Genomic DNA, 22,633 nt, shown 5'->3' on the forward strand with positions numbered 1-22,633 from the left:
AGTTCATGACCCATGACTTGAACTATGAACCCCATGAAGAATACATACATGTGCATGCAGATTGTTATTCTAACTTAATTTTGTAGGATTAACTTTTGCAATGTTCTCATCATCATCATCCATTAAAATCCAAAACTGGTTTGCTGAGGATATCCAACTACATGTAGATACATGTAAATGTAATTAGGGCCCCGCCGATGGCGGGTCGCCCTATAGTGATCAGTCTGTCCGTCCGTCTGTCCGTCCGTCCGTCCGTAACACTTTCGTGTCCGCTCCATATCTACAGAACCGTTATGATTTCATACTTAATACTTAACATGATTATTAACCAACACCAGAGGGTGTGTCATGTTGTATGTACAACTTCCTAGGTCAAAGGTCAAGGTCAAAAACTTTGGTTTCAGTTGACAACCCCGTGTCCTGTGGTGAAGATCGTGTCCGCTCCATATCTAGATAATCGTTATGATTTCAAAGTATATACTTGTCATACATTTTAACCACCACCAGAGGGCGTGTCATGATGTATGTACAACTTCCTAGGTCAAAGGTCAACGTCAAAAAAACTTTGGTTTCAGTTGACAACCCTGTGTCCTGTGGTGAAGATTGTGTCCGCTCTATATCTTGAGAACCGTTATGATTTCAAATATTATACTTGACATCCATTTTAACCAACACCAGAGGGTGTGTCATGATGTATGTACAACTTCCTAGGTCAAAGGTCAACGTAAAAAAAACTTTGGTTTCAGTTGACAACCCTGTGTCCTGTGGTGAAGATTGTGTCCGCTCTATATCTTGAGAACCGTTATGATTTCAAATATTATACTTGACATCCATTTTAACCAACACCAGAGGGTGTGTCATGATGTATGTACCACTTCCTAGGTCAAAGGTCTGTCTGTCTGTTGGTCTGTCCATCGCTAACAAATTTGATCCACATTATATTTTGAGAGGACAGCTGTTATTATTTCATACTTTATACCTGACAAACATTTTCAACTTAACATATATATTAACCAACACAAGAGAATGTGTCATAATGTATGCATCCTAGGTCTAAGATCAGTCTGTCGGTCTGTCCATCCGTTCGTTGTTCTTAACAAATTGTGTCCGCTCTACCTCTCGAGAACCATTAATATTTCATACTTTATACTTGGTGGGTCATAATATATTGAAGGCATAATTCTAAAAATATGTCATGTATGTGACAAATATCAATTGGGCAGCACCTTTAAACATATTGTTCAAACATCAATCCATATATCCAGAAGTCACCTTAGAGTAGTAAACAATGAGTTCACATCATGCAGTCATATCACTATTATACTATGAAAGTAAGATGAGAATATTTATCAGTTTTAACTTAAAATCTTAGATCAAAATCACACATGAGACTATGTAATAACTTCAAATAATGCTTCATATCAGATTATCCATGTTATCCATACAACTTATTTACCCCACGTTATTGACAGCGGGGCCCACAGAGATGGCTCCCATCTCAATGATATCTAGTTGATTGTAGTCAATCATTAATAAATAATTTGAAAGGCATGGAGCCAACTTAAAACCTTTGCAGTTAAGAAGTAGATACATGTAAATGATGTAATTGATAATAGTCAATCATTAATAAATACTTTGAAAGGCATAGAACCAACTTTAAACCTTTGCAGTTAACAAGTAGATACATGTAAATTATGTAATTGATTGTAGTCAATCATTGAATACTTTGAAAAGGCACGGAGCCAACTTTAAACCTTTGCAGCTAACATGAAGATTCATATAAATGTAATTGATTGTAGTCAATCATTAATAAATACTTTGAAAGGCATGGAGCCAACTTTAAACCTTTGCAGCTATCATGAAGATACATGTTAATGTAATTGATTGAAGTCGATCATCAGGCCTAAAAAAACTAATGTTGTGTTTCCGATCACCCCCTTGAAATTTTGAAGGGACGGTAGGTAGGGATTTTTTTTTTTTTTTTTTTTTTTTTTTTATAATATTTTGCTTCATTGCTGTCTTGGTTTTGTTTAAAGGCATGGACACTGGTTTGGGATTTAATAGAAAGAGATTGATTACCCACTTTAAAAATCTCCCTGAGATAAATTTTAGTTTACCCCTTTTAAAATCCCCTGAAATAACTTTTTAAATTAGTTTACCCCCTTTTAAAATACCCCTGAAATAAAACTAAGTCCAAACCTTAAAAAAATTTGGGCAGCACTTCCCCTAGGAAATTAGCTTTTTAAACCCAATTCCCCTATTTCAGGACCAAAAGTTTGGGATTGTCAGAGATAGAAATTGAGAAGATGTGGGGCAGATTCATTTATAGGAACATGAACCAAACATCATCCCAAACCTACAGATAGACAAATATATTATATACACTGTACCTGGCAGGACACTTTTTTTTGGCAAAGCATCTGTGGCTTTTCATCAGAATGTCTAAAGCGTTGATTGGCTGACCAGTTTCAGATGGATTAATATCATGTTCATTTTGAAGAAGGGTTTGGCATGAAAATTTGATAAATTTAATTCCAAAAGATTGCATTGTTCCAACAGTTGTGTTATTGTCATCAATCCCCAGTCATTTTTGCCGGTGGCCGAGCACAAAATTTGTGTTGTGTATTTTTTTTCATCGATGTTAGACATTGGATGAATTTCATTGCTAATGTCAAAAAAGGTGTTACTTTCTGTAAAATTTAGAAATATTTTTTTCTCTGCGAAATGGTCACACTTTCCGCGTTGAACATTGAATAGGACGCGTTGTGTTGACATGTTCCAAACACTGACAAACGAAAATAACTACTGCGCATGCTCCCGCATATATAATTAGCCAAGAAGATTCCACTTTCCAGTACATTCTAAAAATAAGCCTCGAGTTTAAAATTAGCATTGTTTTCTTTTGGGGCGATAAAAAGATCGAGGGACTTAGAATTTTTTATTTTCTTTCAGAAAAAATGGTCGGTAGGTATACATGGTATACAAATTATTTTTTTCCCACATCAGCTTTAAAAACTTTTGAGTCGGGGGTCTGAAGGACGGTCGGTCGGGTGACCGGAAACACAACATTTTTTTTTTTAGGCCTCATTAAATACCGGGGGTACTTTGAAAGGCATGGACCAGTTAACATGTATAATTACTGCACTTTATGCTCTTAATATAGAGTATATTCAGTGATTGTTAAAGCAACACTTTTCATTTGTAATGTTCAGCATATTTTGGAATATTAATCATGTTTTACTGCTAACTCTTTTAAAAACACAAACAATTTCACAATTTATAGTTGATTGGTTTTGGCTTAAACCATTTTTTTTACCTAACACAGGTTGAAATTTTTCAGAACTGAAAAACTCTTATATCTTGATTTTATTTTAAAAATATTTCGTATATATATTGTAGAGCTATGAAATCTTCAGTGACCTGTAAATTTTTTAAATTGCTTAGAGTAGATCAGAAAGTTAAATGTGGTCCTGAATGGAATGAGGTTGGAAGACCCAGATAATTTCTTTTGACCAATCAAGATTTCTGCTAAAACTGAAAATGACAATGCAGAAAAATTCTCATTAGATAATTTACTATGTCACGTACATGTATGTATACAAACTATTATACTTTTATAGAATTAAATCATGTTAATGGCCACTGGACATTTAAGAAATATATTTGATGATCCCAATGATATATATCATCTTAGTCGGAGCTCCCTGAATATTTGAAGGTTTTTGTCGAGCCTGCAACTTTTGTTGCAGAAAGCTCGACATAGGGATAGTGATCCGGCGGCGGCGGCGGTATTAGCTAACTTCTTAAAAGCTTTATATTTTAGAAGGTGGAAGACCTGGATGCTTCATACTTTGTATATAGATGCCTCATGTTACGAAGTTTCCGTCAGTCACATGTCCAATGTCCTTGACCTCATTTTCATGGTTCAGTGACCACTTGAAAAAAAAATTCTAATTTTTTGTAATGTTGAATTCTCTCTTATTATAAGTAATAGGATAACTATATTTGATATGTGCTTACCTTGCAAGGTCCTCATGTCTGTCAGACAGTTTTCACTTGACCTCGACCTCATTTCATGGATCAGTGAACAAGGTTAAGTTTTGGTGGTCAAGTCCATATCTCAGATACTATAAGCAATAGGGCTAGTATATTCAGTGTATGGAAGGACTGTAAGGTGTGCATGTCCAACTGGCAGGTGTCATCTGACCTTGACCTCATTATCATGGTTCAGTGGTTATAGTTAAATTTTTGTGTTTTGGTCTGTTTTTCTCATACTATATATGCAATAGGTCTACTATATTTGTTGTATGGAACGATTGTAAGGTGTACATGTCTAGCGGGCAGATGTCATGTGACCTTGACCTCATTTTCATGGTTCAGTGGTCAAAGTTAAATTTTTGTGTTTTGGTCTGTTTTTCTCATACTATATGCAATAGGTCTACTATATTTGTTGTATGGAACGATTGTAAGGTGTACATGTCTAGCGGGCAGATGTCATGTGACCTTGACCTCATTTTCATGATTCAGTGGTCAAAGTTAAGTTTTTGAGTTTTGGTCTTTTTATCTAATACTATATGCCATAGGTCAACTATATTTGGTGTATGGAAATATTTTATGATCTTTATGTCAGTTGCACAGGTTTTATTTGACCGTGACCTCATTTTCACGGTTCATTGCACAGTGTTTAGTTTTTGTGTTTTGGTCTATTTTTCTTAAACTATAAGTAATAGGTCAACTATATATGTTGTATAGAAGCATTGTTAGCTGTACATGTCTGCCTGGCATGGTTCATCTGACCTTGACCTCATTTTCAAGGTTCATTGGTCTATGTTTAGTTATCTTGGTTAATGTTAAGTTTATGTGACAGTTGTTATAAAGCTTAGCTTTATACTTAGGACTATCAACATAATATCAATGATTAGTATAGAAGGCGAGACATTTCAGCGTGTGCACTCTTGTTACTATATTGGTTTCATGTAAATTTAGGATGTACAAAAAAAGTTGAATCATGTTACATCTAAGCAGTGTTCTAGCCAGGATTTGAAAAGAGCAATTTAACCAGGGTTTCCGCTGGCGGTCGCCATTTTCGCAATTTGCGATAAAATAATAATTGTGGCGATAAAAATTCATCATTTGCGAAAGACTTTGGCGAAAGAAATATATAAACCGATTTATTTTCCTCCATCTTGTTTATTTACTTTTTTTCGAGTTTCTCGGAATTTACCCGATCAGACAATACTCGGACTTCACCTTGACCTCATTAAGATTTAGACAGAAAATCAATAATCAGCTGATTGCATTTTATAGCTATCGACAACAAAGGACTAATTAATAAAGGTGTTGATTGAATTGTTTCACAAAATGATATGGTCAAATGGCTTCCGCTATAAATTTCACATACAGAATTTATTTACATCTTTGCGACGAACGTGTTTGAAGCAAACTTTTGACATCTTTCCCTTTAAAGATAGTTTTGAAAAGAAAGCTGTTGTTGTGACGAAAATTGTTCAAAAGCAAGAAAAATCTCCGATTTAACACTTTAATTCTTTTATCCTTTGACTTTAATAAAGTCGTTTGAGTGACACATGCACGTGTTTCAAGCATAGTTGTACGTCTCAACTTTTTCATTTACGATGGTCAAGAAAAGAAAACTGTCGTTATGAAAAAATATATCCAAAAGGCTGGGAACAACCCCTCGAATGAGAGTAACCCTTCAATGTAATGACTACACATGAAATGATGGATTAATTTCATGTGATAAAAGCTTTTGTTTTGTTGTAAAAACTACTTCTTAGTACAAAAGGGCACAACAGGAAAAATATATTTATGTTACTTGGCGAAAAAAATAATAAAGTGGCGAAAAATATATTGTTTTGGCGAAAGAGGTGGCGAAAAAAATAATTGACCCAGGGGAAACCCTGAATTTAACACATAAATGTCATTGAAAAAAGGGCAATTATTTATTGGGTGTTAATTTATTAACAATGTGTTTGACACCAAAGCTGTCAAGTGAAGCCATGCACTTAATGGGCCACTCAATTTGACAATTTACACAGCTAGCTGAACTTACTGTTCATGAAAGAATAACGAATTTGCCTATATTTCAAAGGCAGAAATGGCAGGGCGCCCAAGAAACAACAGGAAAAAGACCAGGGTGTCAATAAAAAAGGGTTGACGCTGCGCCCTGTTCAAACTTTGTAGCTAGAACACTGCTAAGCATCCAGTTAGTGCTCTACTAATAAACTTTCTGTATAATAAATAGTTTTAATGTCAACTATTAAAAGTAACTTTATACATTTTGTTGCAAAGTCTATGCAAAAGGTGGATTGAATTATATAAATTTCTTGAGTAGAAAAAAACCCCACTTTTGATGACAAACTGTCTTAAATTGTATTTTCTATTCTGTTTACAGTTCTGAATTTTACTACTGGCATAACAATTCAACACAACCTTATTATCAAACAGAAGAAAAAATATAAAGCATCAACTGTCTCTACAGTCTTGCAACTCAGCCCATCACATCAAAATGATGTTGCCTTGTTGGGCTTATCATCTGCACCACTGAAAAAAACACCATAATTTCAAATTAAACTGTCACTCCAATTAAAATTTGTTAGATGACAGGAAGCACATGTTATTTTATCCTGATCCACAAGTGGTAATTGTTGCATAAATGGATTAATAGTAAATACACAGCACTGCCTCCCCCTTTTTTGAGAGGTTTGATATAAAAATGACCCTCCTTTTTATTATAACATACTATATAAAAATGCATATATTGATTTGGGATATGTATGATCTTCATTCCATATATGAATATGCTATTCAGAATCTTTAATTATAAATAGTCAATGTTATTATACTAAATTAAACTAATATATGAATTAATATGAAAGTTGACCTTCAAAATAAGTTCCAAATGCCCCCCCCCCCCCTTTTTTCATGGGAAAAATTTGGTTGATTATTTAGGGAATCACTGATGACTAGAGCGGCCCCCAATTAGGTCAGTCAGCCCCCCCCCCCCCCTTTACAAAAAGTTCTGGATCTGCTCCTGACTATAGGTGCTGAACGTTATGTTACATGTATATTAAAATTGGTACATTTTTTTAGGCCAGAATGGCACACCCCTACCATAAAAATATTGAGGTATCATTTAGTATCAATTGGATCTATCCCATAGATGAGAAAAGACCTAATTGTTCTTCTTATATTCTTTTCTTTTTTTTTCTTCTTAACATCTTTTGACAATCTATCAATACATGCAATAAGAGGGTGTGGTTGAGCTCTCATAGTATTTTAGTAACAACAAATTAATGTATATGTAATGAACTTAAGTAAGCTGTTGAAATTTACCGAAATTTACCATATTAAAGATTCAAACCTTAAATATAATATATAAAACTATGAAAAATAATACATTATTCAAAACTCGTGCTTCTTCTTTTTAATATCTGATGAGGTAATGTGTAGATGTAAAACTAAATCAGAATATTTATTTTTTACTTTTGTAATTTCTTAACTTGAGGGTTTATCAAAAATTAACACACTCAGTTTTTGTTTTAAACATCTGTTTTATGTAATATCATCTGTCCCCTAATCAGTAGTGGATGACATATTCATATCTCTACTTAACCATTTTATAATTGAGAGAAGATATGAAATTTTCACTCTGAAGAGCTTAGTTGGAAGACTGTCTATTGCGTTCTTCAATTATGAAATTATGACAAATATGAGAGATATTACCGTACCTATAACCTACTAATTGTGTTGAGGCAAAAAATAATGAGGCAAAAAAAAAAAGGGATGTGGTAAAAAGATCCTGACTTACTTTTTGTAAGGATGTCTAAAAAAAAAATTGCACCAATATTTCAAATGTTGCAACTGCTGACTCACTTCTTCCAAATATGTAACAGAATTGAGAAAAGAATAAAATATATGTAGCACTTAAACAGTTTCAGTTCTTATACAGTTATGCATTCTAGGCTTTAGGATATTCAGAATAAACTCATCATAGAAACCAGGATTAAATTTTGTATTTACGCCAGACATGAGTTTCGTCTACAAAAGACTCATCAGTGACCATGGTGACGCTCAAATTCAAAAAAGTTAAACAGGTCAAATAAGGTACGAAGTTGAAGAGCTTTGAGGACCAAAGTCCTAAGAGTGTTCCTGATACAGGGAAATCCTTAAAAGCCATTCTAATGCATGAAATTCGTAAAGTGTTTGTTATTTTTTGAATATGCATGTTCATTACACATGATTTAGAAATTGTGCCGAACTCAAAACTTAATTAAAGCAGAATGCATACTTGCAGAATTAATCCTTTATTGATAGGAATCACTGCAATTTCTAGAAATGATGTTTAATTGACAGGTCACAGGGTTTACAAAGTTCTTTAAATGACAGGTCACACAAAGGAAAATAGTTTGATTGTTTCAATAAGTGGGACTGGGAATTTAAAAAAGATTTCCTTATTTATTTTGAAATAAGTACCTCTGTATCAGTTTACAAAATCTCAAGTGACACAAGTATCATTAAGGCTCTGCATAGGGAGAACAAATCAATAGTTACAATATATTATTATAACAAGGTACTGTAATACTAGACCAACTGAATGCTAAATTTTTAGTTTAGTCTAGGTGGCCGAGTGCTCTAGAGGGCTGGACACAGTATAGAGGTTGTTGTCACAATATCCCAACAGCATGAATTTTCAAATATCGATATTAAAGGGAAAACAAAAATTTGCTTTTGTAAATTTGCAGATTTAAACATTTTTGTGATATGAATATATACATAAAATTTATATATGATCATATATATGTTCACAAATAAGTATAGCAGTATATAAATAGTTTATCTAGGAGGTCTGAAGTGGATCATTTGATGAAGTTTCTGAGAATTTGGAAAAATTGGAAAAAACACTTCTTATCTGATTAGAAAAAAAAACCCAGGAAATTTTCTCTTTGTACAAACAAGAACAAACAAATTGAATTAATATATATATATTAAACATTTCTTGGTATGAGGCTGTGTAGAGTTAAATAAACTAAAAATGTGAGCTTTCTAGATGCAGAACCAGGATTTTGAAAAAAGGGGGCTCCCCCCAAACTAGGCAATGTTTGGAGGGGACATGCAAAAATAGGACATATTATAGCATACTAGTACCTTTGTTACTTGATTTTCATTAATTTATAATAAGACATTACGAAGATATTGAATTCATTTTTTGAAAATGCAATAGGTGTATCATGCGCTCATGGCGCAGCTGTTTAGTTTTCATCAGTAAACAGAAGAATCATAGTGCAGGAATATAAAGGCATAGGGGTTGCATTTTAAGACTTACCATGCTGAATTGTTTTCAGAAAATGTCCAATTTTCGGTTGTTTGCAAAAATATGCAAATGAGCTTAACCCTGCTACTGAAGCATATTGATTCCTTTAAATCTAATGTAGGTGTTGTGAATTAGTTATAGTTTCAGTTTAGTAAAATGACGATGATTTACTCAATATTTCTCTCTTTGTCGCTTGTGAATTATCAATATTTATACTCTTTTATTTGCTTAACGTTTTACCGCCATTTTACGTAACAATAAGCCCGCAACGTCGTCACTTGACGACGTCTCTTTGTATATCTTAGACTCTAGTAAAGCATACGAAACATTGAAGACGCTTTTGTGTTTACTCGCCTTTATTATTGATACGTCCAAAACATTGGTGCCGTGACAAAAACAGAAGAATACGAATTTAAAAGATGAGTACCGCGAAGATGAAGACCAGACGAGCTGGACATCAGGGAGTTCTTACAAAGTTACTGAAGAAAGTGGAACCGAGTTCCGAGGAACTTTTGCAGGAATATGACGTTAGTGAACTTTCAACCATTCGAGGACTTATTGTGAAGAAGCAGGAAACGATCGATCAACTGAACGAGAAGATTGTGGAGGAACTATCGGAAGAGGAAGTGAGCGAAGAAATAGAGGAAGCCGACAGATACACATATGACATAGAAATGAGTGTAACTAAACTTTCAAAAATCATTAAGGAATCGGAAATCACAGTCAAACAGTCAAGTAAGTCATTGCTAAACCCAAATGCACACGAGTTTATTAATTACACAAATCATCAAGAAAGTCAGCCACAACCCAGTTTCATGCACGCAAATACATCAGCGTCCGTTTTTTCAAACTCCAGCATGTACCACAAACTTCCCAAATTAAATTTACCAACGTTCGGCGGGAATATGTTAGAATGGCAACCCTTTTGGGATTCGTTTAGTGCTGCCGTACACGATAACCTGTCTTTAAACGATGTACAGAAATTTAATTACTTGAAATCTCAACTGTTCGGAGAAGCCACCCAATGCATAGCAGGTCTACAAATAACTAACACAAATTACGGACAAGCATTACATGTACTGAAACAAAGATTCGGTCAACCACATAAGATAGTACAGACATACATGCAGAGTTTAATCAGCCTTCCTAGTCCAACGTCAAATATTACACATTTGAAAAAATTCTACGACAGTATGGAAAACTACATCCGTGGCCTTGAAAGTATAGGGGAGTCTCACGAGTTGTTCGGAAGCCTTTTAGTGCCCATAATATTAAATAAATTACCTGGGAATATACGAGAAAACATGGTACGTGCCCACGGAGGCGACCACTGGAACTTGCCGTCGTTACGGCAAGCTATTCAACATGAGATAACGATTAAGGAAGCGGGTCAGTCGGTAAACGGTGATGATATAGAACCAAATTACACACCCACATCAGCATTCTTTACGGGTACAAATCGCAACTTCGTAAATCAGAAAGGGAAAAGAGACATAACCAAGAAGCCGTGCATCTTTTGTCAAGGAGTTCACGCCCCATTAGCTTGTAAAACTGTTACGGAAATTGAAGCTCGAAAACGCATTGTCAAGGAGAAACAGGCATGTTTTAATTGCTTAGGAAATCACAGAGTTGTCGATCGCAAATCCGATAAAACGTGTAAAAACTGTAATAAACGACACCATACTAGCATTTGTTCAAAGAACGGAACACACTTGTATACCAAGTCTAAAGATAGCATTACATCAAAACCAGATACCGATGCCGAAGTCGCAAGCATGCATTCATCAACATCATCAGTTAGATCGCAGGTATTGTTGAAAACCGCGATAGCGCCTATCACGTATGACAAGACACATTTTAACACCGCCAATATACTATTCGACGAAGGAGCCCAGCGAAGCTTTATCACTCAAGAGATGGCCGATTTATTGAACCTGAGACCACATAGGAAAGAAGCGATAACGATATCCGGTTTCGGTGAATCCAACAAGAAGGTTAGAAATTTACAAATTGCTACTATCCATATAAAAGGTCTAACGAATACGCTTATCCCTATTGAAGTTCTTATAGTACCACAGATTGCTTATCCGATACATACATACGCAAGGAACCAGTCGAGTTTTACTCATTTAAATGGATTGAAGTTAGCCCACCCAGCTTTACAGGACGAGGATTTTGAGTTATCAGTCTTAGTTGGCGCCGATCATTATTGGGATATAGTTGGAGACAGAGTAATTAGAGGTTCCGGACCAACCGCTGTACAGTCCAAAGTTGGATACTTGCTATCAGGACCTATACAATTGAACACTAACAGTAATAATCAATCAACGTCATCGATTATGAATATTTTGATCCCGCACAGACTAGAAGAATGTGAAATACATAAATTTTGGGAAATCGAATCCATAGGAACAGAAAATGACAGTGAAGTAAAAGCGAAAACGGACTTACAAGAAATGACCACTTACCAAGAGAATAACATTCATTTGAAAGACAATAGGTACATTGCCAAGTTCCCATGGAAACAGGAACATCCGGAGTTGCCTAGCAACGAGATGATCGCCAAAAAGAGAACATACAACGTGATAAACAGACTAGCTAAAGAACCAGAGATGCTAAAGATATACGGTAATATTATCAACGACCAAGAAAATCGAGGTTTCATAGAGAAGGTTGAAACCCCGTATGAGACTACTAATCGAGTGCATTATATTCCGCACCACCCAGTGAAAAAAGATTCATCGACTACACCGATACGTATAGTATATGATTGCAGTTGTCGTCAAGATTCAGAATCACCCAGCTTAAATGATTGCCTTTCTTCTACACCGCCACAGCTTAATAAGCTAACAGATATACTTACAAGATTCCGCTACGGGAAATACGCATTAACAACTGATATTGAGAAAGCATTCCTCCAGATTGGACTAGACGAAGAAGACCGCGATTCCACCCGATTTTTCTGGCTTAGAGACCCAAGCAACCCCAAGAGTGAACTTGAGACTTACAGATTCAAGGTAATTTTATTCGGAGCGACATGTTCGCCATTTATTCTAAACGCTACATTATTGAAACATTTGTCAACGGTTACAAGTGCTACAGCTGAGATACTCAAGCGAGATTTGTATGTAGACAACGTACTTACAAGTGTTAATACGGAAGAAGCCGCCTTAAATTTCTTTGAAGAATCTAGAGAACTCATGACAAATGCAGGATTTAATTTGAGAACATGGAAGTCAAATAGCAAGCAACTTAGCAACGAAGCTACAAAGGCAAACGTACTTGATACGGATAGCGAGACGAAAATTCTTGGGATGCGTTGGGATGCGAAGTCAGACATATTGACATTTGCGAAATTAAATGAAGATCGTATAGATATTGATAATTCACAAGCGACAAAGAGAGAAATATTGAGTAAATCATCGTCATTTTACGACCCACTCGGAATTCTTGGACCAGTGACCGTAAGAGCTAAGCTACTGGTACAAACATTATGGAAAGAAGGATACGATTGGGACCAGGTGTTGCCTAGCAACATAGTTAAATCATGGTATGAAATTTTAGATGACATCCGAGATGTAACAGTTAATACGAAAATCGCACGACATTATTTCAACGATCAAAATGAGAACGAAAGTAACGAGAAAATCACATTACATGTCTTTGTTGATGCCAGCCAACGCGCTTATGGAGCCAGTGCCTACTTGTGTAAAGGAAACACTTCTTCTCTCGTAACTGCAAAAAACCGGATCGCTCCGCTCGCCAAAATGACATTACCAAAGCTAGAATTGATGGCTGCAGTAATAGGAGCTCGAATGGCTAAAAACCTCACGAAAACCCTAAAACCACAACGCACAGTACTATGGAGTGACAGTCAGATCGTTCTGCACTGGATTTCGTCTTTAAAATCATTTGGAAGATTTGTTCAGAATCGTGTGCTTGAAATTAAAGAAACGACACAAAACTACGACTGGAAATACGTACCAACAGAATCAAATCCAGCCGACCTTCAAACTCGAGGAATATCATCAACGCAATTCAAGGAGTCGACTTTGTGGATGCAAGGACCGTCATGGATATCGGATGAGACCAGTTGGCCTACATGGACCCCACAAGTTAAACAAGAGACTCTTTTGTTAACGACAACAGATGACAGCGAAAAGACAAAACCGTGTGCTTTAAATGGAATTTCGAAAATAATCGATCTATCAAGATTCTCGTTATTGAAGAAGTTACTACGAGTTACATGCTACGTGTTTAAATTCGTTAATATATGTAAAAGTAAGCGACCGTATAACTTGAGGAAATATGCTAGACACGGAAAAGATATTACGAAAGATGAAATTGACCGCGCAACTCGTACATGGATTACAGATATTCAAAATGAAAAATTCAGTAATGAAAAGCAGCAACTCGCAAACCCGTCACATGACAAGAATCTACCGTTAGTAAGACAACTGCGCTTGTTCATAGATACAGAAGGTGTCATTCGATGCGCCGGGCGCATACACAATTCACAGTTAGACGACTCCGCGAAGTTTCCAGTGTTACTACCGAAGAAAAATCAATTTACGGACTTAATTATATTGAACGCGCACCTGCAGATGTTACACTCAGGAGCTGGACAGACAATAACGCAAATCCGCCAATCATATTGGATACCTTCCATTAGACAGTGCGTAAACCACATCGTACAAAAATGTGTAAAGTGCCGAAAAGTGACAGGAAAAGCGTTTCCTCAGCAAATTTCACCTCCGCTTCCGAAAGATAGAGTCACCGATACGATTCCGTTTACGACAACTGGTGTTGATTTCGCTGGACCACTATTCGTTAAAGATAATGGAATTGTTACAAAATCGTATATTTGCCTATTCACATGTGCTTGTATTCGTGCCGTACACCTAGAACTTGTTACAGATATGACAATCGAATCATTCAAATTAGCATTTAGACGATTCGTTAGTAGGAGAGGAATTCCCAGTACTGTGTATTCCGACAATGCACCAACCTTTGTTTCCGCTTCACATGATATTCCGAAGGAAATGAACATTCAGATTAATTGGAAATTTATTCCGAAAGCAGCACCGTGGTATGGTGGATGGTGGGAGAGACTAGTTGGAATTACGAAAACGACATTGAAAAAAGTGCTCGGGAAATCTCAAGTAAATTCTGACGTGTTACGAACAACTTTGATAGAAATTGAACGTGTAATCAACGATCGTCCGATTACATATGTGTCGTCCGACATCCGAGATCCAGAGCCGCTAACGCCGTCACATCTACTGCAGGGAAGAAGATTATCACAAGAGAACAATTCTTATTCAGAGGACAATAGTTTAAATTTAGATTTCACAGAAGCAAACAAACGTTTTAATCATAAAGTAACTTTGATTGAACACTTTGCAAAACGATGGAGAATGGAATACCTCACCGGATTAAGAGAATTTCATCGCGTCGCCGGAGACCAAAGCGCACATGTGAAAATCGGTTCCGTCGTACAAATCATGGACAATTCACCGAGAATGATGTGGAAACTAGCAGTAATAGAAGATTTGATCACCGGGAAAGATGGAGCAGTGAGAGCAGTCAAACTTCGTACATCAAATGGACTGATTACAACAAGACCAATTGTGAAACTGGTGCCATTGGAAATATGAACTTTAATTGTTTTTTCAATACCCTTTTTTATGAACAATACATGAACAGTAATTGCATTTTGCGGCCCCCAGAATGTTGTGAATTAGTTATAGTTTCAGTTTAGTATTTTATACTCTTTTATTTGCTTAACGTTTTACCGCCATTTTACGTAACAATAAGCCCGCAACGTCGTCACTTGACGACGTCTCTTTGTATATCTTAGACTCTAGTAAAGCATACGAAACATTGAAGACGCTTTTGTGTTTACTCGCCTTTATTATTGATACGTCCAAAACAGTAGGTGATCACAGGGCGGGGTGGTCAGGGTGAGGATGTGGTGATGGGTCGGTGGAATTTGCCCCAAAGTTTGTCATCAGGTGCAAAAAACATCAATTTTGACGATTTTTTGTCCTTTATCTTGACCCTGAAGACCCAGGGATGCTGGTAAAGGTATCCAGCTGTAGCCTGCATGTACAGTGGACTCCAGTTAACAAATTCAACAGTTGTTAGGTGGGAGTGAATCTGATCTTGGTTCAGCAGTCTACAGAAGGTCATTTGGACCAAGAATACAGAATTTCACTATATTTTTCGACTTTTTTTACCTCAACTGGACCTGAAACCGGAAGTAGTTGTTTCCTATGCGTATTTCAATAATAATTACGATCAGTAGTTATATACCTGGGGGTTTGCACTATTTTTGCAAGTTTTAGGCCTCTGAACTTCCGGTGTAAGACACAGATGGGAAGCCCACCCCTCCAGGAAACTGAGTTTTATCCAGTTTCAATTTTCTAAGTCCGCATTTGTGCTCAAAATGCAATTTATACATGAGAAACATGACTATAGATAGCCTCAGGTTGACTGAACATGCATAACTTTCGAAATAAGTATCATAAAGCTGACTTCTAAAAGTATGGAACGCCATTGGAGCCAAATAACGGTGGTCTGGGTACTCCCGTCATATGACGGGTATCGCATGGTTAGGGTTAAGACAGAAAGGAGCTGCACCCCTTCTTTTTTTTAATAGGACAGTGAAAGTGTTATCAAGTTCGAACCATAATAAAAAAAGAATGAATTATTTCCACTTCCTGACTGTTGACCACCCCTGGTTGTTTCCAGTTTGGCTCAAGACAAGTTGATTTGTCTTCAAACATTTTTTTCTTAAATAATATAGTCTGTTTCTATGTATGTTGACATTTGTTCTTGTTGTTGCACTTTAGTGTTTCTGTTGTTCCGTTGTTTTACTCTTATAGTTGATGACAATGTGTTTCCCTCGGTTATAGTTTGTAACCCGAAATTGTTTTCTCTCTATTGATATATGACTTTTGAACAGTGGTAAACTTCTGTTGCCATTATTTTTTATCAAATTTAATGAGCTCATAATTATCTACTTTATATTTCTATTACTATTACAATGGCAGAACTCTTTTATCAAGTAAAACATATTTTATTAATGAATATATAACTACACAATACAATATGTGAAGCATTAAAACAATCATATAAGTCATCACTATTGATTTGTGGATGTGTTTTGTACCATTTGGACAATCTTGTGGTATAAATACTGATATTATCTATAATGTCTGCCTATAGTTAGTTGATGATTTCTATTAAATCATGATTTTTTAATGTATTTCTATTATACTCTGTTATTGAATTAGTAACTTTAATAGAAATGATGATCTAAATTACATTAACTAAGAGAAGATAATCTTTCTGCTGCATCGGTAGATCCAAATATATCATAATGTGCAGCAACATTAAAGAATTTCCTTGCTGTGATTGTATCACCTATCATCAGAGAACCTAAACCAATATAGAATGATGAATGAATTACAGACCGTAATAATATCTTATCTGCTTTATCTTTAGTAGTACAAAATGTAATATCATGATATATATTATCATATATCTTCTGTAAGGATTGTTTACATGATGTATAGGCATGTAGATGGTAGAAACACAGAAAATACAAGAAATGTGCAAATGGTAAGGTAGGGATGAAATTGGTTCGATTCATCAGTTTTACTTCTGGTGGAAAGAATGGCCAATTCCTACCCAAACAAATATAATCGAGTGTAAGGGTTTTTAATAGCGTAGGATTTTTTTCTTTTTGCAATAAAGTCCGCACAGAGTCCTTGTTCTGAATTAAACTAGTTTCAATATTGTTTTGATAAAATTCTTCATCTTGATGTTTTTTTAAAGCATGATATATAATAATTATTGATGTATTGTACTGTTTACGGACATAAAAGAATGACGCTAACATCAGCCATCCAGGAATTTTTTTTGAAGATAGGACTATCAAAAGTTTACAGAGGTTGCGTTTGTACTCATTGTACTGGTGTTTGTTGTTTGATCTTGGTTGAAATTTTGAATCCTGTAATTCCAACTCATCATGTTCTGGTGATAGAAAAAAAGTAAAGATTCTTCTTGCTAAATCTGTCCTACAATGATGTAGCATATAGTATAGAAATGGTTTGATTGTCATTTTCTTATTTTTAATCAATGAAGAGGACTCTCCCAAAGTTTGTTGTTTGAATTGGACATGAATTTCACAATTTAGGCTTGTAAATTCCTTCAGAGTCTCAGAATTTACAAAACAGTTAATTCCTTGCTGATATAAATTCTTAAGGGTGTTAGTCAAACTGTGTTTAAGGTCACTATTAAATCTCATATAAAGCAAGTTGCTGTCGGGAATGAAATAATGTAATAATGTTGAATATTCTACACAGTATATTAGTCTCTTTAAACAAGCCATGAAACATGGTATGATATTGTCTGGTTTCCAAATGAATGGGTCAGATTCTTCTGAAATCCAAAATATCAAGGTCTTCAGGAAATAAGAACACAATAAACCTTTCAAATCGACATGATTGTCCACTATTTCTTTCACCAAGATTTTCAATAAAGCATAACATAACAGCTGAGTATGACTGAAGGAAAATATAAGACATTTTTCTGCCACTGAAAAGGATATTCTCCATTCAAGATTTTCCCGTGAGGACCCTTTGCATCCAATTGGAACAAATAATACTCCACAAGATGTTATTTTAGTAATGAGTTCTGGTGAAGGCCATGTTGTACGTGGTCTGCTGACCCAGGATTGTGCTGGTGATATCCATTTATCACATTTAAGGCAAAATGCAAAATCATATCTACCATTGTGATCAGATATACATGGCCCATGAATCGTAGTAAACAGTCCAGGTTGAGGAGGATTGCGGTTCATGATATATGATAAATGAACATGTTTATATTTTTCATTTGAGAGCTTGTTCACCAGACAATCCTGCTCTAGCATTTTGTCTAGCATTTGTTTTATTCTTGAATCAAGTAGATTGCTGTCATGGTGAAAATGAAGGGGAAGACGTAGTTGTGTGAAACATGGATGTGTATTCTCTGTATCCATAACAAGAGGAAGTACTTTGGTTGGGACAGTAACATCTCTATCTGATTCATAAACTTTAAATATAGGATCAATAAACATTATATCCAAGTCACTGCCTTTTATGTCCAGTCCTTCACCTATACTTCCACTAGTAATGTGTGTCCATGATGTGGAACTAAGGTCACCTACTATCCAAGATAATCTCCTAACTCGCACATCCTCCTCTGATCCTAACTTCCGACACAGATACTTATAAAAATGAAGTGATAGACTTTTATCCGAGGACATTTTTTTGATGTCTGTCTTTCTGTAAAATAATCATTTTAATTAATTTTTATTATATTTTACAATATAGAATACTTCAGATTAAATTCAGAACTTAAAGTGTTTATTTATTATTGATATAACCAATACTGCAAGATTAATAAATGCCAATCCTGTCCATCAGGGTCAACTTTCACAAAAATATAAACTTATTTTAAATTTTGGCATTATCTGTATGGCATGTATCATGAGCATTACATGAAATTGTTAAATATCTTGCATTTTGTCATTTGATTGACAAATAACAATATAGTTAAATATATACAGTGACACCAAAATTTCTGAAAAGTATGTGGTATTTCTTCTGGCAAAAATTAAAATGTAAAATTTAATTAGAATTACACAGATGATAACTCCTTCATTTAGATTATCATTGGTTTTGGTCTGTTTTGTAATATAACTTTATTTCATTAGGTACTTACATTTCTGTTGCATATATTTGCTCTGCCAAAAGTCCAACCAACTTGTAGGTAGCCACTTATAGAAATGATAGTTAATTTGCAGGGACAACATATCTATATATGTACGTATAAATAGACACGATAGAGGAAACTTCTTGGATTTTGAAAATAATTCACCATCTATTTTTGAAATATGTACAATTTATATCAGTTTAGAAAATCTTAAGCGACACAAGTGGATAGGAGGCCCTGCTTAGGGTTAACAAAGTAATAAATTACAATATACAAAATTGCTGTTTTATTTTTATGCCCCACCTATGATAGTAGAGGGGCATTATGTTTTCTGGTCTGTGGGTTTGTTTGTCCGTCTGTCAGTTCGTTCGTCTGTTCTTCCATCCGTCCGTTCGTTTGTCCTGCTTCAGGTTAAAGTTTTTGGTCAAGGTTGTTTTTGATGAAGTTGAAGTCTAATCCACTTGAAACTTAGTACACATGTTCCCTATAATATGATCTTTCTAATTTTAATGCAAAATTAGAGTTTTTACCCCAATTTCACGGTCCACTGAACATAGGAAATGATAGTGCGAGTGGGGCATCCGTGTACTTGGGACACATTCTTGTTGATTCCATTTATATGATGCATAGGCCTTTGCAATGAGATCAAGTTTTAAAGAGGGGATTGGGGAAAGATTTTTGAAAAGTTACAAATATATGTAAAAATTTCAATAAAGGAACTGTACAATTTATAGAAATATTTTCATTTGATATATAGAAGGTTTAACAAACACTAATTTTGATCATTGAGAAGCTTGATTTCTCTTTTTTAATAGTATGTGATTAAAACATTCAGCAAATTTTTGAAGAGTTAACTCCCTTGGGTGTTCTGTATTATCCCTCTTAAAGTATTATGAATAGTTATTTTACAGAAAATTAATTTTTCAATCATAATTCACATCAGCACAGAATACCTTCTGAAAATATTGCGATAAGAAATATGATCATTTTATGTACAACATTTTCATGAACGTTTTATTTTACACTTACTGGTACTTGTTGTCTTGATTTAGTATTGAATATACCAGTGTCTTGATTGTAAGTGTTGTTTTCCACCATTTGCTGTCAGTTTAAAATTTCTGAGCAAGTTGCAGTTTGTTTCCTCAAATAAACTGTTGAACTGGTCAGAAATTTAACCAACTGCTTTAAAAGAACTGCAGTCAAGTCGTGTGAATGTTGCTAATACTATTGGTAGGTGAGCATAAATCTCATGTAGTACATTTTCCTGATGATCATTAACAAATACTAAAAAGTGTCTGAAGACTTTAAACTGGTTTTATGAAAGCTAAATATGGTTCATATTTACAGCCAAATCCTTTTCTCATCACTTGGCGTCCCTCTTCCATCGTCCGTAAACTTTTACAAAAATCTTCTCCTCTGAAACTACTGGGCCAAAAATGTGTGGTGTGACCCTGCCAATTGCATTTAGAGCAAATCTGACGGTGGTTAAATTGTTTATCACGTCATGTTCTATCTGCCCTGAAATTTTCAGACAAATCGGACAACCTGTTGTTGGGTTACTGCCCCTGAATTAGTAATTTTAAGGAAATTTCACAGATTCTGGTTATTATCTTGATTATTGTTATAGATAGAGATAAACTGTAGTAAACAGCAATAATGTTCAGCAAAATAAGTTCTACAAATAAGTCAACTTGACCAAAATTGTCAATTGACCCCTTAAGGAGTTATTGCCCTTTATAGACATTTTAACAATTTTCATAAATTTTTGTAAATTTTTGTAGATTTTTAGAAAATATTTTCCACTGTAATTACTGGGCCAAGATCATTATAGATATAGATAAATGTAGCAACAAGAATGTTCAGTAAAGTAAGAACACATCATGATCACCATAACACAATTTTGTCATGAATTTATCTGTGTCCATTGTTTAATATGCACATAGACCAAGGTGAGCAACACAGGCTCTTGAGAGCCTCTAGTTTATGCTTCACTGTTAAACAACTAATTATTGTGTGTGATTTATTTTCGTGTGAAGAACAATATTGTAGATATGTTAAACCAGGATCTTTCTATTTAACTAAATCAAGTATATTTGAAATCATGAATATAAATTGCTGCTAAGTGGCCTTAATAGGGCTAAAGGCAAAATAAAGTTGCAGCAAAAATTAGTTGGTTTACAGTATCTTATTAGCTCTTTATGAGTAAGCAGTGGAATTTTGAGCTTACAAATGATTTTTTGTCGAGCCTGCAACTTTTGTTGCAGAAAGCTCGACATAGGGATAGTGATCCGGCGGCGGCGGCGGCGGTGTTAGCTCACTTCTTAAAAGCTTTATATTTTAGAAGGTGGAAGACCTGGATGCTTCATACTTTGTATATAGATGCTTCATGTTACGAAGTTTCCGTCAGTCACATGTCCAATGTCCTTGACCTCATTTTCATGGTTCAGTAACCACTTGAAAAAAAAGTTCAAATTTTTTTTAATGTTGAATTCTCTCTTATTATAAGTAATAGGATAACTATATTTGATATGTGCGTACCTTGCAAGGTCCTCGTGTCTGTCAAACAGTTTTCACTTGACCTCGACCTCATTTCATGGATCAGTGAACAAGGTTAAGTTTTGGTGGTCAAGTCCATATCTCAGATACTATAAGCAATAGGGCTAGTATATTCGGTGTATGGAAGGACTGTAAGGTGTACATGTCCAACTGGCAGGTGTCATCTGACCTTGACCTCATTTTCATGGTTCAGTGGTTATAGTTAAATTTTTATGTTTTGGTCTGTTTTTCTCATACTATATGCAATAGGTCTACTATATTTGTTGTATGGAATGATTGTAAAGTGTACATGTCTGGCGGGCAGATGTCATGTGACCTTGACCTCATTTTCATGGTTCAGTGGTCAAAGTTAAGTTTTTGAGTTTTGGTCTTTTTATCTAATACTACATGCCATAGGTCAACTATATTTGGTGTATGGAAATATTTTATGATCTTTATGTCAGTCGCGCAGGTTTTACTTGACCGTGACCTCATTTTCACGGTTCATTGCACAGTGTTAAGTTTTTGTGTTTTGGTATATTTTTCTTAAACTATAAGTAATGTGTCAACTATATATGTTGTATAGAAGCATTGTTAGCTGTACATGTCTGCCTGGCATGGTTCATCTGACCTTGACCTCATTTTCAAGGTTCATTGGTCTTTGTTTAGTTATCTTGGTTAATGTTAAGTTTATGTGACAGTTGTAATCAAGCTTTATACTTAGGACTATCAACATAATATCAATGATTAGTATAGAAGGCGAGACATTTCAGCGTGTGCACTCTTGTTTAAAGTTTTATTTTGTATGTTAAATAGATAAAAAAAACCAAAATGATTTAGATTTTATCTTTGTTTATTTTAGCTTTACAAGATGGGGAGACCTGTGTTTTCTGTCTTAGTAATGAGGATAAAGAGGAAGAATATGGAAAATTTATCAAGAAATGTGGACTACAAGTTCATTACTTTTGTATGGTACGTGTTCATGCTTTTATTCTTTTCAAA

General features: G+C 35.1%; 1 protein-coding gene across 4 annotated transcripts in view; it reads left to right on the forward strand.

Moving 5' to 3' along the window:
- LOC143068936 (uncharacterized) overlaps window positions 1-22,633 on the forward strand; it is a 36,880-nt gene that overhangs the window by 4,454 nt on the left and 9,793 nt on the right. For all 4 annotated transcript variants that reach the window (XM_076243329.1, XM_076243332.1, XM_076243331.1 and 1 more), the window contains one exon: window positions 22,494-22,603. In XM_076243329.1, coding sequence (XP_076099444.1) covers window positions 22,494-22,603 — 110 coding nt within the window. The remainder of the gene's footprint in view (window positions 1-22,493; window positions 22,604-22,633) is intronic.

Source organism: Mytilus galloprovincialis, chromosome 3 (genome assembly GCF_965363235.1).
Source record: "Mytilus galloprovincialis chromosome 3, xbMytGall1.hap1.1, whole genome shotgun sequence".
Lineage (NCBI taxonomy): Eukaryota > Metazoa > Mollusca > Bivalvia > Mytilida > Mytilidae > Mytilus > Mytilus galloprovincialis.